This window comes from Symphalangus syndactylus, chromosome 1 (assembly GCF_028878055.3).
Source record: "Symphalangus syndactylus isolate Jambi chromosome 1, NHGRI_mSymSyn1-v2.1_pri, whole genome shotgun sequence".
In the NCBI taxonomy this organism is placed as follows: Eukaryota; Metazoa; Chordata; class Mammalia; order Primates; family Hylobatidae; genus Symphalangus; species Symphalangus syndactylus.
Window position 1 is genome coordinate 51,655,509 of NC_072423.2, and position 21,459 is coordinate 51,676,967.

The following is a 21,459-nucleotide window of genomic DNA, read 5'->3' on the forward strand; positions in this document are numbered from 1 at the left end:
TTTTGGCTTAAACTTTAATGTAACAATAATTGTGTAAAACCCAAGAGTGGGGATTTTAAAAATGACATTATTAGAACCTGAGAACACTTTCTGGCATTCCAAAATGATAAAAAGGAAGTAGATGGCATGAGGGAGTGGGGGAAGGAGCTCACTTAGCTTCACTTTCTCCTGATTTGCACGGCACCAAATGAAGACCTCGCAGGGAATCACAGAGGGCCCTTCAATGAGGGATACCACTGTTTATAATCAAAGTATAGCTGTGAACATAAGAAAGCCTCCCAGAGATGTTTTTTGACAAATTACCTGGCGTTTTTGACAAATTACCTCCCAGGGCTTTGCCAGGGTAGGCTGACACTAAATAAAGAACAAAAAATTAATGTCTTTAAAGCAAAACAAAACAAAAACAAGTGTTACTTCTATGAAAAATGAAATAGGATCTCAGAAATCTAAAGGGTGTCTCACATCAACGGCACCATCTTTTTAGTCATATGCAACAATAAACATTGGCCATAAGCTTCAGGATCGATTCTGCGCACAATTAAAATTTGAATTTCTATAAAAATTTGTATTTTCTGCTGTATAAGTTTTTATGGATAGCCAAAATGCCTTTAGGAAGTACAATTTTAGAAAGTATAATTATATATACATATATGTGTTATATATAGTATTAACACATACTATATATACCCAGTTCTCACCATTATTGTGTTATAGTATTAACATATATACTATATATACACCATATATAATAGTATATACATATAGTATAGTGTATAGTGTATATATAGTATTAATACATATACTATAAACACACATATACACATATAGTATATGTGCTAATACTATATATACTACGTGTATGTAGCATACATACACATATATAATACATATACGTTACTACTATATATGTGTGAATATAGTATATGTATATGTAGTATATGTGTTAATACTATATGTAACACATATATAATTATACTTTCTAAAAGTATATATGTATGTGTATATATAATTTCTATAGTGTACGTATGTATAAATACACACACACATATATACATGGTATATGTGTTAATACTATATAAATATATGATATAGTTTGGATGTTGTCCCCTCTAAATCTTGTGTTGAATTAAAATCCCCAGTGTTGGAGGTGGGGCCTGGTAGGAGGTGTTTGGGTCATGGGGTCGGGTCCCTCATAGCTCCATGCTGTCCTCATGACACTGAGTGACTTCTCACATGAGCTGGTTGGTTAAAAGTGTGTGGCACCTCCCCCTCCATTCCCTCTGTCTTGCTTCTGCTCTGGCCATGAGACATGCCTGCTCCCACTTCGCCTTCCACCATGAGTGAAAGTTCCCTGAGGCCTCCCCAGAAGCTGAGCAGATGCTGGTGCCAGGTTCCTATACAGCCTGCAGAACTATAAGCCAATTAAACCTCTTGCCATGTTGTCTTTCTGTTCCAAAGTCATTACTAAAATCAGATTCTTCCAGAATGGTCATTTTACCTGCTGGAACCAAGAGAGGCCTAGAAATCACAGAAAGTTTGAGTTTTTGCCATATTTTCTTAACTAGATAAGCGTTAGAGGACACCATCACTCAAAGCTGTCAACTTGATCGCTTCATGTATTTATCACAAACTTCTGCTTCTTTAGAAAAGACAGTAATTCTTTAAGAAACTCTGTCCTGGTTCAAGTGAGTAAAATCTTAATTCACTTGGGGAGATTTGACACTGAAAACACAGTGTTTTTTTTTTTTTTTAAGTAACCTACTAAGAAATTATTTATTGGTGGCCTATAAAACTCTGTTCAGTCTTTATCTTGCTAATGATTTATTTGCATTAAAGTAAATGATCATCTTTGGGGAGGCATTTTATAAAAACATATTTAGGAGAAATTTCTTTGATTTATGCTATAAGGCAAATGTTGCATAATTTCTTGCCTACGTGAATTGTAGGTTTCCACTTTGAGAGAATTCTCTCAATCTAATAATAAAGACCAAGGGCCAGAAACACTAAGATAAACAATCAGAATTTTAAAATGAGCTAAGAAACAAGATTTGTATGATACCAATGGGATGTGTGTGGAGTGTTAGAAAGAAAAAGGGCTGTTGGAATAGTGCTTCAGATATTGGCTAAGTTTGACATACTCAATGTACTATTACAGAGGCAGATGGCTGAAAGATGGCCCGAAGTCAGGAAGAATAAAACTGTTCTTAGATATATATTCTAACTTAATTCACTGTAGAAAAAAGATACTTCTCACAGGAGAGAAGAAAATCAATTTGTCCTTTAAAGTGAAATAGACTAAAATAAGAAGTAAACACACACACACTATTTAGGGTAAATTCCATCCACTCTGGAGTCTGCCACCAAGGTGATAACCTTCTAACTGTCAGAGGAATTGGCCCCAAAGTCACAGGGAGCATTCTGAGCAGTTTCATCAGCCACATCTGTACTTTTTACAACATTAAATGCCAAGGGAAGATGCTTCATAATGAACCAGAAACCTGGTTCATTGTTTGGGAAGATAAGAATAGTGGCAGCTCTCCACACTTGCCACTCCTAAAAGTTAGACTGATAGCTATGAAGTGGGCATCTGCAAATATAAAAGCCACTGTCTGAGCTAAGTACCAGTCTCATTATGGAACAAAGCTGCATTCATTGCTTCTACTCAAGGAAAGACATCCTGAGCCAGAGAACATCTACCTTGTCCTGATGTCTGCACATTAGGGGGCTCAAGCTCTCGCATGGCATTAAGTATTTTCTAGTGATTCTAGACCCACACAGTGGGGCATTGGTGGACCCCGTTTTCCTTTCAGCTCTCATTTCAAAACTGAAGATCCACTGCAGTAGGCATCTGTTTTCACTACACTATCTTCAGTCAATAAACTTTCAGTAGCTTCTTACTTCCAAGTTCCAACTACCCCACCTGCTTTTCAATGCTTTTATTTTCTACTACTGCCCAACACACCTGGCCAGGCCAATGAAAATTCTGCCTGATCCTAAAGCCTACATTCTTTTCAGCAAAATTTCTGGTTTCTCACAGTGTCTTTTAGCTTCCTACAGCATACTGGACTTCAGAGAAACCTTTTTTTCCCCCTTTGGGTCACTGGGGGTTCAGGAAATGCAAACCACTTTCGCTATCAGACTAAGCAAAATACCGACAACACTGTAAGTCTTTTACAAAATGAGCGGTTTTCCATCGGACTTTACTAGGACTCAAGATCCTTCAAGGGGCATCTAGCAGAGACCTTGGCCAGAGCAGACTTTCAAATATTTGTACAATTAATTAATTCTCTAAACCAAACAGAATATTTACATTAGTCCCAAATTTCCCCTTCCAATTAATCTTAGAATTATTCACTGCAGCTTCAAGAGGTCCCTATAAAGAAAGAAAAGATGCTGCATAAGGAAATCAACCTTCTGAATTCCAGAGGACAATCTCACAGCACTGCTCTAAGATAATGCACTGTCAACAGACACCAGCTACAGAGCAGGCGTGAGCCTCTCCCCAAAGCAAGAGAACCCGGAAGACCATCCCATTAACAGAAGCTCTGAAAATCCATAAAAGAAGTTCCAGAGTTGGGCACGTACTAAAGCATCAAGTAATCTTCTGATTTTTAGAAACACTACGAAAAGTAGTAAGGACAAAAATCTTTATTTTTGGAAAACCTCCTTTGACAGTATTAAACCTAGATGATACTAACAAATACATAATAAAGACATGAACGTAGACTTTTGCAATCTATAACTGCTGTTTTGGGGAATGTGATGTGAAGTCTATGTTCTGATAAAAGTGAGCCATGTTACAATAGCCTCTACTGAATGGAACACACTTTCACAACTCTTTTATACACACACGTGCACAAAAAAACACACACACATGCACGATATTACGATATTTCTCTTTGTTTTCCTTAACAACAGTATGTTTTTTAAAACTGGCAAAGCTGGATATTATGGCCAATGCTTTAGGCTTAAATTTTAGTTTTGCTTTTCTTTGCAATCCATTTCCTGGGGCCAAGTAATTTTTTTTTTAAGTATTCAGAAACATGTGCTACTGTAGTCACATGCTCAAAACACCCATGTAGAAATAGTCCTCTAGACTTATACATTCATTCTTAAAAGCCTGGAGTATACAAACAAAGATGCAGTGGGCAGAGAGCCAGTTAATAAATCTCATTTCCGACTAGCATCTGCATGAAACAGAGCTATGGGGAGTATCCTCTCCAGGGAGATCCAGAGCACGACTCATTCGCTCTGTGAATTAAACAGTGTCACCTCGGATGGCCCACACCACATTTATTTTTTAAGCAGCTCTTAAAATACATAGATTTCTAGCATTCGTAAACACAGTGAGGAAGCTAAGGCTGAGAAGGAGATCACACAGGAGTGAAAACATGTCTCTATGAGTCTGCTAAGCCATTTTTGTACTTACTCTTTTCAATCAGAATTACTAATCCAGGGGTAATTTTCTAAAGGAAACTTGCTTTTCTAATCAAGGTGCACGCTAGTTTCAATAATGAGCTGCCGCCCACTCTGTTCCATGCTGTGAAAATGGGCTTTGTTTACACTATCAGATACCTGGGTTAAGAGATGTGGGTCAGGAACCAAATTTGACTTACTTATGAACAATATGGTGCAAATGCTATAACAGTAATGTCTCCTTCTCCAAAGAGTGACTGCTTGCCCATTAACAATGCTCAGGAGAGCCACCCTATCCTCTAGGAGTTCTCTCCTCTTCTCACCTGTGCTGCCAGCAAGGTGAGACATGTTCTTGTCCAAAAGCCCCTGCAAGAGCCCTTTTTCAGTAACAACGGTATTCTTATGTTACATAGCTCTTTTAGGAAATTATTTGTTTTAAATATTGAGTTTAGCCTCACAATATCTCTCTAAGAAAGGGGGCTAGATATTTTTATATATAACAGGCAAAGGTAGAAAATAAAGCCTAAGGCTGGACGTAGTGGCGCATGCCTGTAATCCCAGCACTTTGGGAGGCCAAGCGGGTGGATCACTTGAGGCCAGGAGTTACAGACCAGCCTGACCAACATGGTGAAACCCCATCTCTATTAAAAATACAAAATTAGCTGGGCATGGTGGCACAAGCCTGTAATCCCAGCTACTCGTGAGGCTGAGGCAGGAGAATCTCTTCAACCCGGGAGGCAGAGGTTGCAGTGAGCAGAGATTGCGCCATTGCACGCCAGTCTGGGCAACAAGAGCAAAATTATGTCTCAAAAAAAAAAAAAAAAAAGAAAGAAAAGAAAAAAAAGCCTAAGATAAAGACCTGTGGGGCGCCTACCTAGAAGTCAACAAAGGATCCAGTTAGAGAATTCCCTCTGATCTTGCCAGGGAACTGGGCTCACTCAACCCAACCCCACCATAAGGGACTCCACCCAGAACTTCCAGGCACATCTTCATTGTTGAGGGCTATACCAAACTTACAGCCAAGGCAAAACTTTTATTTGGTTAAATCTCTACTCTCGCTTTCAAATTGCCTTCCAAGTTTCCTCAGCAATTAAATGGCTATATTATTCCAGTCTTGGGATGCCAAAATAATGATGGAATGCTTCCTGGATAGAAAAATGTGTCACATTTTTCCTTTTCCTATGCCCCTCCAAAAAAATAAGTGGTAATTATTACACTGGACATCCACTTTGAAAGAAAAACAGACGAAGGAAAACATCCAATGTGTCTGTCTCCATGTGCACCCTTTGTATAACACAAGACAAATGCAATTTGAGAGGCTTCCTTCTTCATTTAGCCTATGACACCTCTCACTATATCATCCAGTAATCCTATTATATCAAATACAAATGCAGTGATGCTCTTAGGGATGTAAGAATTTGTTCAGTAAGATCTTTATTAAAATTCAGTTTTGTTTTTTACATAATTTTGAATGCCATTATAGGGACTCAGAAAGCAAACTGGAAATAATTTAGGAAATGCAAATAATAGCTTGGGTTGAATTAAAGAGGTAAATAAAATTTCATTTTAAAGCAATAATCTGTCACCAAAACATAACATTTAACCTTTCTGTCAAATGATTTTCCATTGCCATTTCAAGTTAGTTTACATGAGTAATAAAACCCAACCAGGCAACTTCCTTTGGCCCATGGGGTAAAATTCGAATTCTGTCTTAAAAGCAACTGCTACCTACACAGCAGGGATTAAATCATTTAGAAAATGAAGGCTTCAAATTTATTTTCTATAAAAAAAGTTCAAACTAGTGAGATTTAAAATCACTTCAAGTTTTTTGTTTTTAAATTCTATTTTTAGGCTTTGGGATGGTCACAGAGGAAAAAGGTGGAGGAATAAGAAGAGAAGAGGCCCAAATTTCCAATCACAGGGTCTCTGAAACGATAGCCCCAGAAGTTGTGGACCAATTTTGATTTACATTAAGAGAATAATAAGCACTTGAAATCTGTAAGAATGCCATATCAACACATTAGTTGGAACCATAAGGCATGAGATTTTGGTGACCTCATGGGCACAGCCAAAATTAACTCCAAGTATTTATGTAACTGCCAGAGATGACAGGGCAAAGGTTGCTTATCATTTTTTTTTTTTGAGTCAACAAATAGTGCATTTCTTTGGCCAAAGAGAAAGGAAGTAGGGTACTTTCTGGACCTATTTTGTGATATGCAACATTTACACACACAATATTCTACCCATAATACCATCTGAATGTTTAGATGACGGCTCTAAAAATGAAAAAAAGAGTTATTTCCTGTTGCTCATTAGCTGAGAGGATGCGCTTTAGAGGTATGTGTGCTCTGCCTCAAAGCAAAAGCATTGTTAGCGTTTATCAAGGTAACATTTAAAAATAACTACCCCAGTACAAAAGAACTTCAGAGGAAATATGACCGAAGCTATCAGTCTCCCTTCAAGTCTGGCCTTGAGCTGCATAAGACTCTAGCTGCATTCTCCATTACATTGTTATCCTTATCAAACAATGCAAACAATTTTAATGAGCTTATCTACTGGAACATATTGCCAGATATGTTAATGTAAAAATGATGCCAACCGTACAGGCCAACTCATTAATCAAAAGGTTCACAATACAATGACCAAGATCAGTCCCATCCTCAAAACAGACCTCAGCAAAAAACCAGGAATCACCTTCCTACTGTAAATAAGAAGGAAAGGCTCCCCCACCCAAGCGGTGGCCATAAACTCCTTAGAAAATGCATAACAGCGCCCAGTTTTTTTCAAGTCCTTTGCAGTCCAGTCTCTTTCTAATAAACCTAGGGTTCTATGGAGAAAATTTTGGTGAATGTCTGACACTATGACCTCTGCTGTCAATCCCTGCACCAATCAGCGAGCAGAATTCTTACAAAGCTCCATCAATCTGGCGGTTTAACATCACAGACTGCAGCTTAATCTAGAGGATTCCATCTTTCCTGCACATTCTCCAGGTTAAGCGCAAACGTTTTTCTCCCCATCCTGCCGTTTTCTGCCTTTTGGCACAGCTACCTAATGGCTCCTTTAAAATCTAAAAGGGAAGGAGGAAAGGAAGTGCTACTGCCTGTCTCCCTTTGGACAGCGGGGGAAAACAGCATGCATTTTTATCAGTGTGGAAGGAAAGAGATGGAGGGAGACCCCTCGAAGGCAGCAAACCTATTCACAAAATGCTTTCCATCTGCAGTCGCGGAGCCTCAATGCAAACCCAACATGACACATGGAAACAGATACCAAATAATCACAACCGCCTTCACAAATGCATGCCTGCAGCAGGGGTCGCAGGCAGTGTCTGCTCCATTATATAACGGGCTGGATTTCCGCGCGCCCTCACGGCGGTCCCCGGCGCTGCTCTCGTGCCAGCCCCATTACCTGTAGGAACGCTCCCCGCGCACTGTGTGCTTCCGGAAAGGAATGATGGTCCCGTTATTATCCTGGATGATGTCGTTGTTGTTCTCGCCATTTGGGGACAGGGTTTGGGTCGGCCCAGGCATTGGCGCACTCCCGAGAAGGGGAACAAACCGCTGTGGGCTGGCTGGTGAGGAAGGTGGCTGCGTCTTCCCGCTCGCTCGCCTGCTCCGCACGGACCGTGCCTGCCGCCTGCTCGCTCACTGCCTTCTCCTAGCTCCCGCTCGCGCCCCGCCCTCCTGCGGCCCCGCCCTCTGGCAGCTGACGTCAGAGCGCCGGCAGCAGCACCCTGGTCACGTGGCCGGCATGTCGCCATGGCAACCCGCTAACTCATCACCTCGCCTCAATTCGCACAGGGCCGCGGCGTGACCACGCCAGCAGCTCCAGGCAGGCACCGGGGCAGGCCTACATCTGGCATGTAAAACCCCAGGCCACCCTGCAGCCCCCCTCGCAGACTCGCCTTGTCTGAAAACCAGCTCTTCCTCTAACCATTTCCTTTCCGACCCGTGCTCCGACTGCAGCTGTGTACACAAAAGAACGATTCAGGCAAAGGGGTGTGGGAGACCCTTTAACTCCTTCAATACCAAGTTTTTATGCCATGACAATTAAACTTGGTCAGGTTTCAGAAAAACCTAAAAAGGACCTGGTGGCCAGCTTGTAGAAAAGGTATCAGACTAAGAAGTTAAAATTTCTGCCTTTCTCCCTTTCTCCAAACAGCAGCAACCATCTCCCCAAAACAAGCCAAAAAGCTAAAAACCTACAAGGAAGCTGTATTTCCTTCTAATCAATGTAGCCTTTAATAATGTGAGGATTAAAGATGGCAAATTAAGAGATCATCTGTACAAAGGAATCCCCAAAGAGGGTTTTTCTTTTAAAAAAAGATAACCACCATTTTACCAGTTACCCAAAACCCTCCAATTAAAATTCTTTATGCTGCCTTCTGATACAGATCATTAATTCGTTGCCATTTATTCTATTTCCATTTGAATTACACAAGTGATCACCTCACTTAGTATTTGAAAGTGCTTAACATTCAAGCTGTTCTATATCCTTCTAATGCAGCTTTCAAATATATTGGCTATGTGACAGATACTATTATTATTCCCATTTTAAAGATGAGTAAACTAGTAAGATTAAGTAAATTGCTTAAGGTCACACAGCTAGGAGTGGTGAACTGGAGCTTCCAAGTGACATGCTTTTATCAATGTGACTGGACAGTAATGATCTGTAATATGAGCTCAATAAATATTATAAATCAGGGTAAGAATCAAGTACTTCCAAGATGACTGTTGTGAAAAGATAACTGTGAACAGAATTGCTAGCACTGTGCAGTCTACGGATTAGATTATAAACTCAAAAGACCCTGCACGTGTTCAGTACTGTCCTCCACAGAGGAGAGATTTTTTTATTATTATTATTTTTTAGAGGCGGAGTCTCGCTCTGTCACCCAGGCTGGAGTGCAGTGGCGCAATCTCAGCTACTGCAACCTCTGCCTCCTGGGTTCTAGTAATTCTCCTGCCTCAGCCTCCCGAGTAGCTGGGATAACAGGCGCACGCCGCCACGCCCAGCTAATTTTTGTATTTTAGTAGAGACAGGGTTTCACCGAGTTGCTCAGGCTGGTCTCGAACTCCTGAGCTCAGGCAGTCCACCTGCCTTGGCCTCCCAAAGTGCTAAGATTACAGGCATAAGCCACCACGCCCAGCCAGGAGAGATTTTGAAGGATTCTTTGCTTATCAGCAGTGGTCTCTGACCTTTTATAGGGTGAAAAGGGAAGAATTGGGGTGTAAAAGATACAGCATAAATATATGTGTCATAAAGTATTAAGCTATGATTCACTCCTTCACGTCACTGTATGGTTTATCAGCTTTATCATTTTGTGCTACAGATATTAAAAACAAGTAAACACTTTGTCATTCCTGACAATTCTTCAGTATATGTCCCTGGTAATAAGTTATTTCTGGTATCAAGTTTCTGGAATTAGAATCAAATGTTTTACAACCCAGATGGTAATGATAATCTCAAACAAGGGGCCCTACTTTTTTTCCTTCCTATTTTATACTTTCCTCTTAGGCTATTATTTTAATAATTTTATCTTTTGCTTCTCCAGTTAGTCCACAGTGCACAAGTTGATTCCTTCATCCACATCTCACTTTACATAAGATTTTTTTCTTATACAATCAGATCCAATTCTGACCTAAGACTTACAAGGTACACAGATGAATATCTAAATACCAAAGATACACACCAAGCTTCACATTGCACTGTGAGCTAAAGGAGCATGAGAGTGTAGTCATTCTTGCAAAGACCTATGCTTCCTCTTACTGTTTCTGTTACTTGACCTGCTGCTGTCAATTTCCTTACTAATTTGCCCCCTTTCACAAAACTTCCCCTTTTTGGGGGGACAGTCTGAAATTGAAAGGCACAGTCTACAAATCAAATATTTAATGTCCTCAGAGTATGTTCTCAATCTGGGTTCTTCAGTACAGATCACTTTTCCATGATCCCATATTTAAGTAGTATGTAAAACATAATTTGTGTCATTGTGGGGACTAAACTTGTCAGAATTTGAATGCATAGTTCATTGATCATACCAACTAATTTTGTGGAGAGAACACACCCACTTTGTTTCTAGTCTGCTCATGAAGGAAGGCATGGGATGATGGCCAAGAATTTGGGCTGATGGTCTAAAAAGGGAGGGGCTGTGAGTCAGGTGAAGGGCCCCAAGGGCCCTGTAAATCTTCCTCTAAGACTGTTCTGAGCCACACTACTATAAAGGGACCCACAGAACTCCAGAGACCAGTGATTACCCTCTGAGATGCAGGGGTAACAGGGGTAATAATTTGAAAATATTAAACAGATGTGTTTTCGTTCCTCTCCTCATAAATCAGGTTACCTGGCAGCCATTTTCCAGCTAAGCCCCAGGGAAAAGGGAGGGCAAATTCCACTTTGGGAAGCAGAATGGTATGATATAGGGAAAGTACAGAAAATTCCGGAAGGATGAGGGAAGAACTCACTCCTTCCAGCCCCAAGTGAGGGTAGAAAGAATGGATGAAGGCAGAACAAGGAAGGGCCTCCCAGCTTCAGGTCTCCAGGCTCAAATCCCAGAAGGGAGACATTGGATAGGCTGAAGGCAAAGCCCAAACCTAAGGGACTTCCTTTTGCATCATTTCCCATTTGATACTCTAGGAAACCACTGCCATAAAGAGGGTCTCCCCAACACCAAGCAAGATGTAGCTTCATCACGGTAAAGACTAAAATCGGTGGCTTAGTATGGTTAAGGAGAGGGTAGGCTTAGGCTTAAATTTCACTCTCAGACTCTTCTTTTGCTAGCATGCAATGTAGAAGGTATCTAGAAGTTTCTGTCCATCCTATAAGGGGATAATCACGAAGTGGAGCAGATGTTGCTATCGGAGGGCTGAGTTTGTGATGGTGGTGGTGGTAGAGCGTGTCAGGAGGGAGTGTCTTTACAGCAGAGGTGAAGTGATATTTAAGTGGGTCCACAGGAGGGAACATATAAGGCAGAGCCCAAATAGGAGAAATAGCTAGCTCTGAGGAATCTACACAGGGCAAGGGCCACACCTGTAGAGAGAGAGCTACTACAGCTGTAGGGGTCAGCATAGACCACCAGCAGAATGCCCATGGATGAGATCAGACCAGTGACTCCTCAGCAGACTCAGATATTACAAGCCCAAGAACCAGCGTGAGACCAGGAGGCCCCTACTCTCCCAACCCTCTTGTGCTCCTATAAGCCCCACTCACCTATTCCTACAGACACCCTCTTGCAGAGGGGCTGGGGAAAGGAAAGATATATAGAGACCGAATAGTCACCCAAGAGATGAAGCCATCCATCCAAAGATGGTCTAAAATGGAAGAGGCTGTAATACTGTGAACTAGCAAGTTTAAGACTATTTCCGGTTCCCCACTACCCAGCAGGGTAGGGAGAATTACCCAGGTCATCCTAAGGAAAAAAAAAAAAAAAAAACTAAGCTAAAATGTGTTTCTACATATGACTGTGGATTTAGGTTTTGTCTTATGTACACGGGCATATCTAAAATAAAGCATGTGCTGACATATCTAAAATAAAGCATGTGCTAACCATTGCCCTTCACCTCCAACTGCCTACTGGAAAATAACTCCTGTCACCAAGCATCAGCATTAAAGAGGGGGCCTGGGTCCTGGGCTTGACTTCACCAGATGCAGGTTCTATGACCTTGGCAAGTTACTTTGTATCTCTAACATTTAGTTTCCTCATCCATAAAGTAGGGTAATAATGCTGGTTTCTCCACAGTGCTGCTGTGGAGATGGAGATTAAATTATATAACGTATTTAAAGCACTTAACCCAGTGGCTGTATAGCAAATGCTCTTTAGTGGTAAATGTAATTTTTAAGTAATATGTTAGGCATATCCTAAAACATTCATTCATCCATTTGAAACTTAAAACTGGCTTCCTTGTATACTAGGAGCTGGTGAAAAAAAAAAAAAGAAAAGTCTCAGGCTTTCACTTCAAGGAACTCCCAGTGTTGTCGGTGAGGAAGGGTAAAAATAATTGTCAGTTATGATTACAACACAAGTGCTATAGCAATGGTGCAACATAGGCGGGATGCGACCATCGAAGGTGAGCACCTAAGTCAGAACGGAAACTTGGAAGTAGGTCCGAAAAGTACACCTAAAATCTTGGATGAGTAATAATAATAGTAACCTTTTTCTTTATAGTTGATTTTCTATGCACCAGACAGAATGTGAGATCCCTTAGACAAAGGGCTTCAGGAGTTTTGTTCACCGCTCTATCTGCAGTTCCTAGAACAGGACCTGGCAGATAGTAGGCACTCAATGAATATATAATCAATTCATTTATTCAACAAATATCATTTGATTTGATTCTCACAACAACCCTAATGAGAAAACATTAAGTTCAAAGAGAAGCAACTCATTCAGGATTGGATATTAGGTTTTCTTAGCCCAAAAGTTCACATGCTTATCCATTAGGCTATATTGTCATTTAAAAGAGGAATGGCAGTGTAGAGGGAAGATAAAGGGCTTTTCATGCAGCTATTCCTACATAAAGAGGTAGGAAATGTCATAACATCTCTGGGAAACAGCAGGCTGTTTAGTATGGACAGAGAACAGAGTGGCAGGAGATGGGGCAAGAATGAAGGTGCAGAAAGGTCTTATGGCCAAGCTAAGGGGCTTGATCTTAATTCTGAAGGTGACCTGGAACCACAAAGTGCTGTAGGAAGGGAAATTTATGGTGACACTTGCATCATAACAAAAAAGTCTGATGTTGACAGTAGTATGGTGGATATACTGAAGAAGCAGTTTAGGTCTTCATCACTCTTTGCCTCATTTTGAAGACCTAAACTAAGACAGAGGCAAGGGGTTGTAAAATTCATAGGGTATAACTCAGGATTTGGTGACTAATTGGATGTGGATGCAATCGTTGGTGGGAGTTAAGAGTGGGTAATGAAGGAGGAAGAGACATCTAAAATGAATTCCAAGTGTATGGCTTGGGTGGCCAAGTAGATAATAATACCATTTATCAAGCTAAGGAATACAGATTAAATTGTTCTTTTGCAAGAAAGTTTCTCATAATGTGTTTTGGACATAGAGAAGTACCTCTAGAACATGCTAGTGGTCAATACTAGCATGCAGTATGGGTGTTCACTAAGTATTTGTTGAATAAGGGAATATATAAGTCTTAATGTGATGAGATGCGTTTGACTTGGAGACACATATTATTTGGAGGAAGTTATGTAACAGGTGGTCATTACAGCTGTGAGTGCTCTCATTCAGGGAGAAAGAGAAGACCTGAGATGAAACTCTTTAAAGGCTGATGATAAAAGAGAAACCTGCAGAAAGAGACTGTGAAGGGTTTTATCTAGTAGGGCAAATCACAGGAAGGAGTGATTTCAGTGGGCCCATAGGAGAAGCAGGTTTCACAAAGGAGGGAGAGGTCTCTAAGGTCAAACGTCACAGAGAATATGAATCAGATAAGGAAAGAGATGTTTACTAGATTTGATAAGATGTTCTTAAAGATATTTTTAGGAGGCTGGGTTTTAGGTCAGACACATCAATAACTACTGAAGAAAATAATGAAATCTTTTAACAGGAGGCACTGCAATTTTTCTTAAAAACATGAATTTTATGACTGAAGCAAGATATTCCAGGAAGAGATATACTAAATCAAGGGTGTATCTAACATATCTGCAACTAATGGGAATCAGCAAGTATCTGTACTAAAAAGCTCCCAGCAATACAGAAAGGATATGTTAATTAATGACCAACTGTTAGGCATCAGATGAATTGATCCTACTTTCGGGCCCCTCTTGAGGTCTAGATCCACCAAAAATAAAATAAAAAAAAAAAAACAAATGTTTAAAGTGCCTGTTTGGAGAGCTGGATTTCTAAAATGGACCCAGAGGACACAGAGCTGGAAGCATGAGAACAGGGAGCCAAAAAAAAAAAAAAAAAAAAAAAACCAGCAAGAGGTCCCAGCACACAGGTGCAATCAAGGAAGACTGAACCCCGGCATTAACTCGAATTTTAATTTTGAGTCCCTAGCTTATAGCACAATCATGTTTCTCTTAGAACTTAGGCCAGAGAGTACAAATAATTCTGTATTGACAGAAATCATCATCCCTCCACTTCTCCAACACATATGGTTCATCTAGAACAGGGATTTTTGCACTGCCTTGGACTTGAGAAATTCTCAACTATGATAGCAGAGAAGACCTGAATTCACTAGCTAGGAATGAATGTTAATCTTGACTCAATCCCAGAAACACCTACTCATCACATGAATGCCTTTTTTCAGGTTAAAAATGTATTCGCTGAAGCTGATAATCACTGCTGTCAAAGGCATTCACAGCTGTCACATCACCTTAGATCGGGGCTTCCTTAGATCATTATCACCTCAAATACAGACAGAAGATTCCACTTAGCAGTTACCTCTGCTGGCTTAGGACAAACCATTTCCCCCATGTGTATATTTTAAGATATTTTCCAGTAGGGAATGGCAGGTACAGTAGTTATCGATGGCTGAAATATACGCTCCACACCCAAAATGATAGCAGTGAAAAAGTATATGATTGGCCGGCCAGTGGTACCGACACTGAAATTGCACTGGTGGCACAGAAATGTATTTGAGATTGGTTCTTCCTCACTACCTTTAACCCAGAGGCATAGGAAGATTTTATTAGTTCTTCTGGATCTGGTGAGATTTCCACGACATGCAAATACCTCTGGCCTTAAGTAATGGCATTTTATTTAAGAAAAATTGGTGAATAATATTTTCCTCCAGATGAAGAAAGCCCTCTTCAAAACCAACATGCACAGGTATGCTCCTCTAGAATTGACTTTTGAGATTACTTGTCTTTGCAGATTATTTATGCTCAAAAGGCAGAATTTTTAAGTCTCCTACTTGCTAGCAAAATAGCAAGGTGTCCATGATGTGAAAACACAGAACATGCCATTGCATGAGATAAGATTTCTCTCTGTGTTGGAATTTATTTCTAATTTGCTTTTTCTTAGATTTTCTCAAGCTTGGATTTAATTCTGTAGAATAACTCATAGAACATGATGTGAATGCAATTTAAAAACACTCAGAGCATTATGATTTCTGTAATCATTCAATCAAATCTGTACGATGTGAGGTTTCAGTCTATTAAATAAAAATGTACTTTTGAATTATACCATCTGGCTAAATTTAAGAGCTTTAAATATGTTTTCCATAAAAATGCAATGTGATAAAAGTTATAATAGAAAAGTGTATTAAGTATTAGGAATATAGAAAAGAAAGTAACCAGGCGTGGGGATACTAGAAAAGCTTCACTAAGATAGTAATATTTAGGCCTCAATCATTCATTCTACAAATATTTATTGAGCACTTACTGTGTGCTAGGAACAATTCTAGACATCAGAGATGCAGAAATCTGTAGACAAAATTCCCTGAACTTACACTTGATTGTATGAACAAGTGTATGTGGTAGGGTCAGGAGACAGACAATACATAAGTAAAATATGTAGTGTGTCAGATGGTGGCAAATGCTATAGAGACAACTAAAGCAAGGAAGGAGGACTTGGACTGCAGAGGAAGGGTGTTGTAATTTTAAATGGAGTGACCAGGGTAGACATTCCTGAAAAGATAATCTTTAATCGATGACCTGAGAGAGGTGAGGGACATAGACCTGTGATATCAGAAGAATATTTCACGTAGAGCCAACAGAAAGTGCAAAAGCCCTGAGGTAGGAGCATGATTTGTTCAAGAAACATTAAGGAGGTCAGGTCACATGTATGTAGCACAGTGAGTGTGAATGTGTGTGTATTGTGGGGATGGGAGAGATAACTGTAGAAGATAAGGTCAGAAAGATCACAGAGAAACCAGAATGTGCAGGGATTTTAAAGTCTATTGTAAAGACCTTGGCTTAAAACCAAAGTTAGAAACCAGGCATTTGCAGGAGTGTTAGTAGTGGCAACAGAGATGTGGAATATTCTCTAATCACATTAATAGCAACACCTAATATTTGAATACTTTTTATGGGCCAAGTGCTATGCTTAACAATGAGGAGGTGTTTTATTCTCACAAGAAAGGGGCTATTCTAAGTCCCAATTGTGACAGGAGGTAACTAGTTCAATAACTTAGCCAGATAACCAGACAGGAAGTGGCAGAGCTGAGCTCAAACACACTTGCCAGATGTCAAACATGTCATTCTTCTTCCCTAGCTCAGTCTACCTTCCACTAAGGTCTGATTAACCTGGAAGGAAGAATGCAGAATCCAGGGTGGGGAGTGGCAGAGATGAGATAGCAGATGGTTGCAGAGGCAAGAGACTGCTGCCATAAAACGGCACTTCCGTGTAGGAAGCAAGGAAATAAAACCATACAATGGCTGAGAGACAGAGAGAATAAAAAGGACCCAGGGATGGGAGGCTGTACAGGATAGCAGTATCCATGAGAGTGAGAGATTGGAAGAAATGGAGGGAGAGGAGCTGTAAATTATGGTTAAGAAAAAGGGAGGGGGAAGGAGGAAGAAATGCTAGGATTTGGGGTTAGCAGTATATGTGATTGATAGAGAAAAAAATAATTTTCTTATCCTTATATAGTGATCAGCTATTTTATTTCTCAGTAAGCCTCAGCTAGCAATGTCCATTTCTTTGATACCTTCTGGAGGGAAAGGAAACCGCAGGCATTTTTTTGGTATTTGTATTCAAAGCTACAATCTGCTTTCATTTTCACTATGCCAAGACTGTTATAATTCAACCAGCCAGCTACAGACATGTCTATATGAGTGCTCTCGTTAAAATGTGTCTATGTCCAATTTTATGAAATTCCTCTATTTCCTTTCTCTATTTTATTTCCATCTTAAAATAAAATGCATCTTGTTGAAGGACAGCTAATGAAGAGACTCCAAGTACTGCTAACAAATAAATGATCTTGCAGATGATTCGGAAGCTTCCCGGAGAAGATTTCCTTAGGGTTCTTAAAAATCAACTAACTCACTGGGCTTTATTTCTGACTTTGATATTAAAGAGTGCAAGCTGAGTGGCAACTCCTTAATATACATACAAAGGAAGTCAGGATAAAGTGGGGAAATGGTCATTCCATCAGGTACCAGGGACTTCCAGAGTTCCAGAGCTACTCAGAACCCAGGCCATCAAGTGGCAACCAGGGACATTGGAAGGAAGCATATTTCTGAGCCTGGAACTTCTCTGTCAAGTCTAGTGTGTACCACGGCGGAGCTATGGCTTGTGGATGGCCCCTCGACAGCGTGTCAAGGGAACATGAGGCCGGCAGCTGGAAAGCAGTGTGAGTAATGGAAGAGAAATTCCTCATTTTCTGACCTCATCCAAATAAAATTTTTAAAAAGAAAATTAAAGCAGCTTATTTCATTAGGAAGAAAAATGCAACTGGAAATCATGAAGTAAGACTAAGTTTCCATCAGAAATGTTTTAATTAGAGCTTATGTTTTGTTTCCTCAAGTGCTTAGACACCAAGCATCTTCCTGTTCTCAATTCACATTGACTCAACATGTACAGAAAGTAGAAATGAAGGGTCCAACTGCATAGTGTAGCACATGAAAACATAATGGGCCTCCTTTAAGAAGCCTCCATTTAACTTCTACATAAAGGAATCAGCCCCCTAGGAAAACCAGAGGTCTTAGTCTTAATATGTGAGACATAATGCGTTAATAGTTAGCTGATAGATCTAGAATCAATGCTTGGAATGAACTTCTCTACACAGCCTGTCTTCACGCCATTCCCACCAGCCCACAATTCCAGTCTCGTTGGGACAGATCCTATCTGCCTTCAATGATGCAATGAAATCATGAATGAGAAATAATGGCTTGTAGTATAAAGAGCATGCACAGTGAACATTATTTTGTTTGCTCCTCCCTCTTTCGGGAAATTATTTCTTCAAACCTTGTGGTTGTAGCAGAGCTTGCCAAATATAATTATTCCATCCTCCAGACCCTGAGGATTGATTCAGAGATAGGCCTATGACCCAAATCAGGTCATTTAGAATAGTTCTCTAGGTTTTTCTAAAATTAGAGCTGTAATGTGTATGTGTTTGGGGGGTTGGGGGATGGTATCTTCCTTATAAAAGTTAGTACTGGGGAATTAAGAAAATATAGTATACATTATATATTTACTATATTTTGCAGAGAAGAATAGCAAAATTCAGAGTTCATGGTTTCCATGCATATGCTTTGGATTTGAATCCAGGTGCTTACAAGCTGTGTAACCTTGGCCAAATTACTTAACTCCTCTAGCTTCAGCTTCTTCACCCATAAAACAGGCATTAATAAGATTTGCAAGGTAACATTTTGAGATACAAACCTAGGTTCCTGCCTTGCCCCCTCTGGCCATAATTTTTTCTTACTCTTCCATTCTAGAGGTTGGATTTATTTCTCCTCCCTTTGAATCACCATGGCAGCTTTGATCAATAGATTTTGGTAGAAATGATGCCAAGCAGTTCTTGAACTAGACCTTACAATGACAGGCAGCTTTTGCCTTAGTCTCTTAAAGGTCAGCTGCCCTGTAAGAAGTTCAGCTACCCTGGGACTACCATGCTGCTCTGTGAGAAGGCAGATCTGCTGCCCTGTGAGAAGTCCAGCTACCCTGGGGGAAGTACCAACCATGTAGAGAGGCCCAGAGGATGGGACACATGGAGAGGGAGGGGAAGAGAGGAGAGACCACAAAGAGTACCAAGGCTCCACATATGTGACTGAAGAAGCATCCTGCATCTTCACCCACCACAACTGACAATATATGGATATATGGATTAGAAAGGACCCACCTAGCCAAGACCTTCCTGAACTCCTGGTCCACAAAACCATAATGTATGACAAATGGTTATTTTAAGTTAATAAGTTTTGTGGTAGGCTGTTATGCATTAACAGATAACAGAAAAACCCTGTTGGTTCTCTATTGTGACTCTAAACTTGGTGGGTTAAAATAGCAATAATCATTTTATTATTATCTCTTGTCATTCTGGAGGTTGACTGGGCTTGGCTAGGTGGTTGTCACCCATGGTCTCTCATGTAGCTATGGTTGGAAGGTGACTGACTGCTGAAGTCATCATAAAGGCTTCCTCAGTCTCATGACTGGTGGCTGATGTTGCCTTTTAGTTGGGGCCTCAGCTGGGCTCTGGTTGGAACACCTATGCAAGGCTTCCCCATGCGGCCTGGGCTCCTCACAGCATGGTGGCTAGGTTCCTAACACAATCATCCCTAATGAGCAGGCAGAAGGGCATGGCAATTTTAAAACCTAGTCTTGGAAGTCACAGAGCATCACTTCCATTGTACTTTGCTGGTCAGTGCTGCCACAAAGGTCCACCCCAGATTCAAGAGGAAGGGCTATCAACACCACTGGTAACATAACTAGGAGGAATGTCAATCTCATACTGCAAGAAAACCTTGTGGGATGGGAGAGATTGTAGTAACCCACTTTGGAAAACCTGCCACACACACCTGCTGAACCTTCTTTACTCACTGAGTTCTCAGCATGGGGCAGGAATGCAAGAGAGGAAGAAAAGAATCAATGTTCAACTTTCGAGTTTCAAAATCAACTTGTAAGCCCATGGCAGAGAAAAAACCCTGAAGAAATGTTTATGAGCCTCAGAGTCTGATTTTCAAGTATCAAAAGCTTAAGATCTTTCAAAGACTCAGAACCTAAGTTCGTACTATAAGCCACAAGACTACATGACTGGTTAGAGATGTTGGGTTAGGAGCTGGTGAGTGTCATTGAAGAGGGACTCTGCCTGCTCTCCTATCCCCAGCCATGCCCTAAGTTGGCATGGGAATTTGAGAGTAGATGGAACCTGTCCTCTGCTTTATATCTGGAACCCTGAGGGATGCCAAAGCCACACAGAACGTCCCTAGTCACCTTGGCACAGGAACAGCGGGGTACAGATGCAGGTAAACTGTTTAGGGCAACAGCAGTTTTTCCGCAGAGCTAGCAAATATTTTTGGGGAGGGAGAAAGAACAAACCTGACCCCATGTGGTAGTGACAAACATCAACAGAAAAGAACAGGCCTCTGCAGACTGTGCCTGTTTTCCATGGGGAGGGTTGCCATGGAAGCAGCTAAAAAAAAAAAAAAAAAGTCAAATCTCCATTCAGGTTTCCAGAAGCACCTTGTAAAAATGTGAGACTGTGGTGTGGTGTCTCTATATTCGTCGCTGCATTCTCTCACTTACTGAATAAGCAGGTCAGAGGCATGCACAGAAATTAGGTTGCGGCCATTGGTTTAGACAATACACAGTACATTTAATGAGGAAGCTTCTCTCCTACTTGGCTCCCTCTCCAGATCTCCTGCTTGAGCTAAACTGATAGCCAGCACTTAGTTTTCAATTCTCAGAATGTTTTTCCCTCTCTACCCATCTGTCTGATTCAGACATCATACCTGTTCATTTCACAGGGGGACACGTATGTCCCGCCCATTCCTCTCCCGCTGCTCACACCCTGCTTCAGACATGCTCCTTCCTCTCACCTACCTCACGAGTCTCTCTGCAGAGGTTTCCTTGCTTCACAATCAATTCACATCTGACCACCAGCTCTACCTTCCCTCCTTTTATTTTTAGAAGTCTTCAGTGGTTCCCTATCATTTCAAGACAAAAATTCTAAGTTTTTCTTTTGGCACTGTAAAACCTAACTACCTTTAGAAACTTATCCCGCACCCTGTATAGAAAGCGTAAGATTGAATTTGGTTTCGGCCTAACCTGGAATGTTAGTTTTGCCACCTGGTATCAGCATAAGCAAAGCTTCCTCTGTACTTGGTAAACAAAGAGAAGAACCTGTAAATATGCCTATTTGGAATGCTTCATAAATGCTCTTGGAAGAATCTATTACTACATCTGATTATTCCATTGGACTATGTTCAGTGGAACTGCTAGACTTCTAAGCTACTGTTTGAAAATAACTTCAGCTTGCTTTATTAAAAAGCTACAGAGAGGATGGCAATTTGGTGAAATGAATTCTGATGATGTAAATGTAAATGTTAACAGTATCTGAGTTGTTACCTCTGAGTCCCTGTCCTCCCAGGGTGAAGAGGACATAGAGTTGGGAACATTCAGCCACGACTGTCTCATCTTTATAACTGCTTTAATTA

At 40.7% G+C, this 21,459-nt stretch overlaps 1 protein-coding gene across 5 annotated transcripts in view; it reads right to left on the reverse strand.

Moving 5' to 3' along the window:
- MAPRE2 (microtubule associated protein RP/EB family member 2) overlaps nucleotides 1–21,459 on the reverse strand; it is a 163,350-nt gene that overhangs the window by 93,449 nt on the left and 48,442 nt on the right. Inside the window, exon 1 of one of the 5 annotated variants that reach the window (XM_055234575.2) lies at nucleotides 7,822–8,123. The exons of 3 other annotated variants lie outside the window; for them this stretch is intronic. In XM_055234575.2, the coding sequence (XP_055090550.1) occupies nucleotides 7,822–7,943 (122 nt within the window). In that variant the 5' untranslated portion in view covers nucleotides 7,944–8,123. Of the gene's footprint in view, nucleotides 1–7,821; nucleotides 8,124–21,459 lie in introns of those variants that run through there. One more of the 5 variants, XM_055234583.2, reaches the window with a different exon arrangement.